The sequence below is a fragment of the Sphaeramia orbicularis genome, chromosome 22, assembly GCF_902148855.1.
Source record: "Sphaeramia orbicularis chromosome 22, fSphaOr1.1, whole genome shotgun sequence".
NCBI classification, from domain to species: Eukaryota; Metazoa; Chordata; class Actinopteri; order Kurtiformes; family Apogonidae; genus Sphaeramia; species Sphaeramia orbicularis.
In genome coordinates, this window is record NC_043978.1 from 41,046,085 (window position 1) to 41,055,926 (window position 9,842).

The 9,842-nt window shown below is 38.3% G+C and overlaps 1 protein-coding gene across 1 annotated transcript; it reads right to left on the reverse strand.

Annotated features, from left to right (window-relative positions):
- Positions 1–2,498: 2,498 nt before the first annotated feature.
- Positions 2,499–8,925, reverse strand: LOC115413244 (b(0,+)-type amino acid transporter 1-like). Its single transcript, XM_030125977.1, has 7 exons — positions 8,310–8,925; positions 4,711–4,793; positions 3,781–3,914; positions 3,420–3,549; positions 3,215–3,339; positions 3,044–3,131; positions 2,499–2,955 (listed from the first exon to the last, which is right to left on the reverse strand). Exons 1-7 carry the CDS (start codon positions 8,923–8,925, stop codon positions 2,725–2,727), a joined length of 1,407 nt encoding a protein of 468 aa, XP_029981837.1. The 3' UTR covers positions 2,499–2,724.
- Between the last annotated feature and the right edge of the window lie 917 nt (positions 8,926–9,842).

The following is a 9,842-nucleotide window of genomic DNA, read 5'->3' on the forward strand; positions in this document are numbered from 1 at the left end:
TTGCAGCTGGTTTAGGCACAGAAGAGGACTAGAGTAGGACTGCAGCAAAAGTTTGTATTTTCAAGCCAACATTTGTTCCAGTCCCTCACATCAGCTCTGTGCCCTCACGGCGGAACCGAGTTCTGTTCACGTTCAAGGAGGCACACGTAAACACTACATGAGGCGTTCAGGAACAATGAGAATAATTAGGAAATTATAACACTTTTCAAAATCGTCAAATATTCAGAATATTCAAATACAGCATAAAAAAAAAAAAAAAAAAGAATGGCAGTGTCTGTGAACCATGTCTGTGAACCATGTAATCACAATCCTACATTTTAAACTTGTAATTATCTATAATTTCCCACTCTTGCCCATCAACACATCACAACACTTTGCACCATGTGCTCAGGTAGTTTTGCTGATGAGGTCTGACATTACATTTTGGTGCATTATGGGAAGTGAGGTTCTTCTCCTGAAAAGTTACTATCAAATCCTCCACATTTTAATCATATACTTCTAGAATAAGGACAAAAGTAAGCCTACTCACATAATGCCTTTTTTTTTTTTTTTTTTTGCTTATTAAGGTGCTTTGCTTAAATCTCTGTCAGCGCCAATTGATGGTGACAATGCCACCTCCTCACAAGCTGAAGGTATTTATCAGGCTACGTGGAATTAGTTACATCACAGTCTAGGAAAAAAAATCTTATCATTATTAAATCTATCATGATCAGTACTAATTGCATATTATTATATAATAAATAGGCCTAATAATAATAATTATGATTTTTCTTCTTCGGTGATTCAACCATGACATCTTCGTGTATTAGGGGCCTCACTTTACTTTCTTGCCTAGGGCCCCCAGAAATCTTGAAACGGCCCTGTCTGTTTGTTTGTCTGTGTGCAAGTTATGGACGGATTTGGATGAAAATTTCAGGAAATGTTGATACTGGCACAAGAAACAAATAATTACATTTTGGTGGTGATCGGAGGTGGGGGGGGGGGGGCACGGGGGCCCACTGACCTGCCTGTTACCAGTTTTCAGGCAAAGTTGTATTTTGTTCAATTTCTTGCCTTACCTGGTTCATCATTCTTGATTGTTTCAAACTGTGAGCTCGTTTAAGGAAAAAAGTTTTCAGATTTTGCATATTTGGCTGCATCAGCCTCAAGAGCTTTCCTCTTTTTGATTTGTGCCTTTTCCGCACCACCCTTGCTCTTTTTATTTTCCATTTTTCACAATCACCATTACCGTGTGCTCTGCCCTTTTCTCTTTCCCTCGTTCACGGCATGCTGTGTGTTTGTTACGTCAAGGTCTATGGTGACAAAACAAGGACTTTAATGTTTGATATTGACAATAAAATTTTGCGTTGAAAACACACCCTGAAAACTGAAAAAAGAAACATTGGCGATGAAAATTATGTATTGTAAAAAATTGTAATGGCATCAAAACAGGTATTGGTATTGATAACATTTCACTGAACTTTAAAACACGGACATCAAATGTTACATTATTTTGTTTTTATTTTTGTTTTGTATTCTGGTGTGTTTTTGAATGGCAATCTTATTTTTATTTGATGTCACTGTTTTATCAATGACAGTTTATAATTTCGGTGACGTTTTTCTTTTCTGATCTCAGTTTTTTTTACACTTACTTTGGTTTTTCAGTTTCAACTTTCTGTCACCTTTTTGGCGTGGAGGGGAGGGTTTGAGGGAAAGGGCTAGGAGGGTGCGATTTGTATATTATTTGTATATTGAAAACAGTGACACTTGGCTCAGTCAGCTGGACCCCACCGGACTTCATGCCGTGTTTCCACGATATGGTACTGGCTCAACTTGACTTGGCCGTTTTGCGTTTCCATTACATCAATTATGTCTTCCTTTTGGATTTGTGTAGAATAATCTTTTGACAGGTGAAAGGTGCACTATGAATTGGCCATGTCTTGTTTTATCCTTTTGGTGGAAAGCAAGTATTTAATAAAGATGTTTTTGTAATTCATAGATTTTCTTGATTTTTTTGTTTGTTTGTTTAAGCAATTTTTCACCCAAAGCACTATTTTGCCTGTGAAATGTATCTCATCACTAGCCTTACAGCACAACAGGGATGCATTTGGAAGAAATGTAACACATTTTATAGAAAAAAAAAATGCAGATTTGTGAAAAACAACAGGTTGTCACAGGGTTTGTATATTAAGAATGAAAAAAAAAATTTCAAATATTAGTCGTCTATTTTTACAATATTTATTACAACTCACAATTATGGATTTACACAGCAAACTCAGACATCAGTAATAAAAAATGCAAAAAATGATTACTTCTTCCTTTTTTCCCTTGCTAGAGTGTCACAATCATAGGAAAAGCCTGGTGCTGATGTTCCATATTGATACATTACTTTTAAAGATGGAAGCTGTCACTTTAAATGAAAGTCAGGATAAATAGGTCAACCAACATGAAGTAATTACAAATTTATTTCAAAATAATTTACTCTTCCGGTTTGACTAAAACAAATCAATGCAAAGTAGACAATGCATAAATAGGCACTAGTACATATCAGATTGTGACATTCAAGTATAGAAATAAGGTACGAATGCTTCCTGAGGCACTTTCTACAGACAGAAAAAGTGGGAGGTAACATTGATTAGCTATTGGATGTAACCTGTAATGTCTAATACAAGAGGAGCAAACTACACATACTTAAAACAGCAGATGTGAAAGGCTGGGCTTCTATTTAGTTTTTAGTTTACAAAATCACAGGTTTTTTTCTGCCGGGGCGACTTCGAGGAACAGCTGCAGGAACACTGTCAGCTTGGTCAACAGGCCTGGGCACAGCTTGTAATGGATGAACGGCACATAGACTATAACTCCACTGAAGATAAATAAAGCCACATACAGATATTCAATCTGAGGACTGTCTATGATGGGGGCCAGCACAAGGAATATCGCAGCAATAAGGACCAATATAGGGAGTATGATGGGAACCTGTGGAGAGAGAGGAAAACAAGCTGATTCTCATTTGATGGTATAAATAAATGTTTGTGATGATTGTCTTTTGAGCATTTGTACTAACCCTATATGACCTGGGAAGCTCTGGTTTCTTAATCTTGAGATACAGGAGTCCAAACAGAGTGATGGCATAGAAAAACCAAGCTGTGAAGCTGCCAATGGGAATGAAATGATATGTTAAAAAAACACAAGCACTTTGAGTGCAAGAAATGGATGATGCAGACCTAGTTTTCACCTGAAGTAGTTGACAATGCTCTGGAAGTCCCCAGGGATCAGCACCACCAGGGAAATGATGGTGGTGAAGATCAGCGCTGGAGACGGCGTCAGTCTGTGCACGTGAGCCATAGCGAGAATTTCTGGCTATAAAACAAACAGGTGGAAGGATGAAACTTCAGCTTTGTATCAGTGTTCCATGTTTCAGAAGGTATTTTGATTCTCACCATGTGTCCCTCTCTGGCAGCAACAAAGCACATACGGCTGACACCGAAAAGTGACCCGTTCAGTGAACCAAAAGCAGACAGAGCTGCAGCCACAGACATGATCCAGCCCCAACTTCCTAACACCTTGTTCCTGTAAGAAAGTTCCCACAGAGACTGAACCAGAATCCTCCTCTGAGCTTACAGATCACTAATTTAAAGACACAAATTTAGAGAATATCTGTCTTATCTTGTGCACTTGTTAGTAGGGAGTCAAACTGCTTTCTTCCTGTTCAGTGACTCAGATTAATGCCCCTTAAATAACATCAGTCTCTATGTAACATGTACTGTATGTGACATGGAGATGAGATAATGTCGGTCTTACCCCCATGTAACTGCTACTGCATTGGACGACATGAGCTCAGTGGGTGTCATTACTGTGAGGTAGCTCACATTCACCAGCAGGTACAAACCAGTCACCAAGGATATGGCGATCACAACAGCTCTGGGAAGATTCACCTGAGGATAAAAAAAACATTTTACATTACAGCTCAGTAATGTCATGGTAATAGTGGAGTAATAGTTTGGGAACACATGGGTAATAATGTAGTAATACTAGATAATTACCAAAGAAATAACTACGTAATGACTCCTGTAATAATCAAAAATTCTTCAACATAAAAATGTTTGAAACATTTACTTTAGTCAAATAGAAACAAGTAATTTTGCATTTAACAGTCTGATTCATTGGTGTTACCTAGAAACTGCCAAACATGAAAAGGATTCACGTTGTGTACATCTATGATCTCATTACTAAATGAAAAAAATCAGATCCTTCACCATAAAATAAAATAAGATTATGCAAGATTAAGATCAGATTATGTATTTATACACAAATGTTTATCATTGTATAAATCACTTATTATAATGCATGCATTATTATGTATCATCCTCTCAGTTGGATTAAACTGCAAAGGCAGCGATGCAACCTTGATTTTCTTAATATCACACCTATATTGTCCCTTTTGGTCTTAACACTGACAGCCCTGGATGTTTATTTCATGGCCCATGTATCTTTACTAACAGTTTAATGGTTTTATCACTTATATATCAAATTAAAATTCTGAACCAGCATTCAGTCTGCAGAGACAAGGAGCTTTTTCCACAGACAAAATGCAACACCAATATACAAGATATCTAATTTTATCATTGCTTATAGATTGCAGAAACTTTAACAAAATACTTTGTGTCATTATTTCATTGTCTACGTAATATTTTTTGCAAAAGTGCAGGATTCATCTTTTTACAAACTCACCTCTGGTCTCTTCAACTCTTCAGTGACATAATTCAGGTTGTACCAGCCAGCATAAGACCAGAGTCCTTGATAAAAAGCCATCCCTATAGTGTTTAAAGAATACTGAGTGCCTTTAAATGCATTTTCAGCATTCAAATTTTCCACAATCACCCTGGTGCTGTGTGTGACCTCCACTATGCCTCCAATTACAATGGCTGCTAAAGCCAGAATCTTTGCCATCAAAAAGATCACTTGTATCCTGACAGCGATGCGGACATTCAGACTGTTGACTATGGCAACCACCAATATACTCACAGCTGCAACACACTTCACTATCAGCTGAGGAGGATGGCAGCCTGGGTAAAAGGGTGCCAAGACATACTCTGAAATGCTAATTGCCGTCGCCGCAGCACCAGTAGGCTTCCCAACCAGGATAAAAGTAAATGCTGCAAAAAAGGCAGGGAATGAACCATAGATCCTCAGTATGTAGATGAAGTCAGCACCAGATTCACAGATGATTGTCCCAAGCTCAGCATAAGACAGTGCAGCAAATATAGAAACCACTCCTGTCACAGCCCAGATAAGCAGACTGGCTCCAGGACTTCCCGTGTAGCTCATTACAAACTGTGGGGACATGAATATCCCAGATCCGATCATAGTTCCAGAAATTAGGGCAACACCACCAATCAGCCCTATTTCCCGTTTAATTTTCAAGGCTTGAGGTTGTTTGTCATCCATGGTCACAGAGATTAAGCTGCACAGGACGAAGACACTGCTCTGCTCTGATACAGAGGACAAACATGAATAAAGTAACCACACACCTGAACAACAGGTCATCTTATAACTTGTTATCTGGACGTGACATTCAACCGTTCCTTTCTGTTATTCTAGGACTAATGCAAAATAGCTCTAGTCATTATGTAACTTTTCCTTAATTTAGTGACTGATTTATAAACTGTGTCACTTGTAGCTTTAACCATACAACAGTACCCAAATTATCTTAAATGAACTCAGCCATAAATATCTACTGCAATGAAGCACAGCATAGATGTGATGTGGATACAATAATACTAAAATAACAGTACAATTGTACTGCACAATGACTGCATTTACTTTTTAAGAGCTACTTTCCTGCATGTTTTAGATGTTTCCCTCTTCCAACATGCCTGAATCAAATGAGAAGCCTATCATCAAACTCTGCAGAAGCGTGATAACGACTGTCAGGTGTGCTGGACGAGGGAAACATCTAAAACATGAAGGACAGAAGCTCTTGAGGACCAGGGTTGGTGACCCCTGATTTAACACATTAAGATCCAAACAGCCGCAGACGACCAAAACCATCTACTGATATAAAATGTTTAATACCTGTTGAGCCACTAATCCTATCAATACATGTAAATAATTGGTGGAAAATGCAGTTTTTCATCTTTTCATGGTCATCAGATATGACCCATTTGGACGTTCAGAGGCTCCGTAGTGAACGTGTAAACACCAGTATCTTCTACAACACTGATTCACCAGTAAACCCATGGAGTTGGATCAATGACAGTGGATAGGGATGCTTGTCTTTACATTCAGTTATTGATATCTTAAATATAAATAAAGAAATGCAGGAAGATATATGATGTTCACTAAAAGAAACACAAAATACAGAGGATAATATTATAATAACTGGTGGTAAATCACCTACGAAAGGTGAAATCTACAGAAAAATAAATTTGAGAACTAACACAAAAGTAGTACTGGGTCTTTATGGGTTAAATATATTTTGCTACTAAGGGCATAGATTTATAAGGACACATCACCCAACCATCCAAAAAATGTGATGTGGCAGGTGTACAGTGTTCACACAGCTAACCACTGTTTTTTGCTTGTACCTCAGTCCTATAATAGTAAAACTTTAAATGGTACGTTTTCAGTCTTCTTACAAGTACAGTACAGAATGAATGAACTTGTAAAGTTGGCACCACTCACATAATTAGCCTATCCAAACTAACACCAACCTTTCCCCCAAAAATGTAAGTTTTCCAGGTAATAAATGCAGTCCTTTCAGTGGTCAACCCCACTACTCAAAAGCATAACTGACACAACAGTACATACAGTAGTGACACAATGGTTGTGTGTGGTTTATTTTGAGATTTACCATGCTCACTGCTGTCTGTCCCATTGAAGAACATGACAGCTCTAGGATCATTTGGAACTATTCAGGCTTACATGAACCACGTGATCACCGGGGCGGCAACATCAAAGCGTGTCATAACTCAATACGGTTCTGTCCGAGCATGCCATAATTGTTTGTCAGCAGCAGCGGTTGTAGTCCATACTGAAAATATGTCCAAACTTCGAGTAGATTACCTAAAATGTTCAGTTGTTGGTTGAACAGGACAGAGCAGCACAGCCAACAACCTGGAGGAGGTGGGGCGAGAAGTGGCTCATGTGCTTTTAAAGAGCCAAATTTATACAAACGCTAACACATACCAAAGAAAACAGAATTTACAACATAAATGTTCGCTAAGACAGGAAATAAACTTAATAATTTGAAAGATGATGATATCTTATTAAATTTGTGCTGGAATTGCTAGATCAGCTGCAATAGAAATGAATGTGTTCCGACGGAACACATTCACATGATATATATTTATATATAGATATATTCTCTGTTGCATTAGGTATGTGTTGGTAATTTATGGTTAATCCATATCCAACCAAGATCTACAACTCTTTTTGTGGTGACTTCTGAATTAATTTTTCTCTACATTCAACCTTTGTGGAGTGATTTATAATAAATTATTTTAATGTTATCCTATGCATTTTGCATTTTTCAGTGAAATGCAAGTATTTTCCTAGGAAAGTTACTGATAATCATAAAACCTGAAGAAAAAGTTAACAAAACTGAAGAACAAAGTAACTTTTTCAGTTTAAATATATCACTTTTTGAAAATAAAAATGTGCCTATAACTGTATTCATTTATCAGCCTACATGGGTTTTAGTGGTGAATCATTATTGCCAAAGATTATGACATTTCCATATTCACTACAACACCTCTAAATATCTAAATATGACACATCTGATACATGTTTTTCCAAAATAGACTCAAGACCCAATAATTTCACCTCCAAAATTTCTACATGGGCTTACCACCACTGCACAAGCAACATTTGAAATGTTTGTAGACGGGATACTGATGAGTTTACCAGAGGGGTTTTGGTTTCTGACACATTAACCTTGCATTGGAATAGACTTGGAACATCACTGATGTTCTAAAGAAATTAATATTAGAGGAAGTTTAATATAAATATCCACATCTATGCCAGAAATATTAATATGGTGCAGAACTTTTACTTCTAATGAAGTATTTTCACAGCGTTTGAGTGTTGTCTTCCGGGATAAAATAAATGTATTGTGTTTCTGATTTACGTATTGATTTCCATAAAAATCAACAAATGCTGGCTTACAAAAGAAATACACAATATCTTTTAATTTTTCTGAAACATTTCTTGATAATTGTACAAATAGTAAACTATGAAATTCTTACTTCGGGGTGTTTCAGCTCCTCAGTTATATAATTCAGCGTGTTCCAGCCATCATAGGACCATAAGCCCTGATAAAAAAGCAATACCAATGGTACTGACACCAACATTTGTTCCTTCAAAAGCGTTATTGAAGTTCTCAGTGTTGCCTTGGAAAAGCAGTATACAACCTCCCAGTATGATCACTACCAGTGCCAGAATTTTGACTCCCATGGAAAGCACCTGGATGTGGGTGGCCAAGCGGACACTGAGACAGTTAATCACAGACAGGATCAGGATTGCTCCTGCAGCCACACACTTCACCAAACCCTGTGGAACACTACAGCCTTCATAAAAAGGGGCCACGACGTATTCAGCAAAGCTCAGTGCAATCCCTGTGGCACTGACAGGCCTCATGACAATGATGAAGCTGAAGACAAACATAAAGGCTGTCACTTTGCCTGTAGTCCTCAGCATGTAGATGTATTCTCCGCCAGACTCTGGAATGACTGTGCCCAGTTCAGCATAGCAGAGACCTCCCAGCATAGCTAACAACCCACAGCAGGTCCATATTATAAGACTGGCCCCTGGGCTCCCAATGACTGAGAGCACATACTGGGGTGATATGAAGATCCCAGATCCCATCATGGTTCCAGCAATGAAGGACACTGCTCCTACAAGCCCCACTTCCCTCTTCAGAGTGAGTCCCTGTTTGCCACTCTCCATTGTGCGAGTGCTGCTCAGAGTCATTTACAGTGGACACTGTGCACAGCTTAGGTTATACTCCAAGTGCTCATCATATCTGGTTAACACTATACTATGCTCTCTACAATGGTAAGGTGTGGCATAGCCTTGAGTTTGCTCATTACCTCCCTCTATCTTTATAAACCAGAACCTATAGTGTGTCTTCAATTACTTGAACTTATGCCCTATAACTATTATTACTATTTATTATAACTATTAATAATGAACTATTTATGATTTTGTGGATTTTTCACAATAACCGAATTAAGGTATCATGATGATGATGACGAATGTGCTCCATGACAAACATCCACAGTGAATTGCATCTGTTTAAACTAAAATGTAACCTCAAACTAGTGGCTTAAACACACACAATTAAATAATCCCATTTTTGGAGAGTTCACACGAGAAACAATGCCAGTGCATAGAACACACATACCCACAAATAAGGATCTGACAAGGTGGCCATATTTGAGACACCTCTCCTTACCACAAATTGAGGCTGGAATTGAGTTGCTGATAGGGACAAATGTCCCATGAGCCATGGAACCGCTGGAAGTCATCTGCAGTGAGCATAATGGACCCTATGCTATAAGGACTGTGCTGGGTGGTAAACGGATAACTGACAGGAAACAGTGGAGAGGCCACTTACTGTGAGCAGCCAGTAACTGTGAACCATGTGTCCATTGTAAACTTGGATGAACTGTGGCAACAGCAATATAAGATGGACTTTCCAGAATCTGCTGTGGAGGAACAAGTGGGTCTGTCCAGAGAAGACCTGAAGTTTATGGACATGGCCACAAAGTCAGTTAAGCACATTGATGGTCAATACCAGGTTGCCCTGCCTTTGAGAAATTCAAGCATCAGCATGCCAAACAACAAGAAAGTGGTGGAACAGT

Bases quoted from the DNA above. Each gene is read 5' to 3' on its own strand.
- LOC115413244 (XM_030125977.1), bottom strand. From the start codon at position 8,925: ATGGAGAGTGGCAAACAGGGACTCACTCTGAAGAGGGAAGTGGGGCTT. The intron at 4,794-8,309 runs GTATTGCTTTTT...TAAACACTATAG, and splicing joins TGTTGGTGTCAGTACCATTG to GGATGGCTTTTTATCAAGGA. The intron at 3,915-4,710 runs GTGAGTTTGTAA...TTTTATCCTCAG, and splicing joins AAGAGTTGAAGAGACCAGAG to GTGAATCTTCCCAGAGCTGT.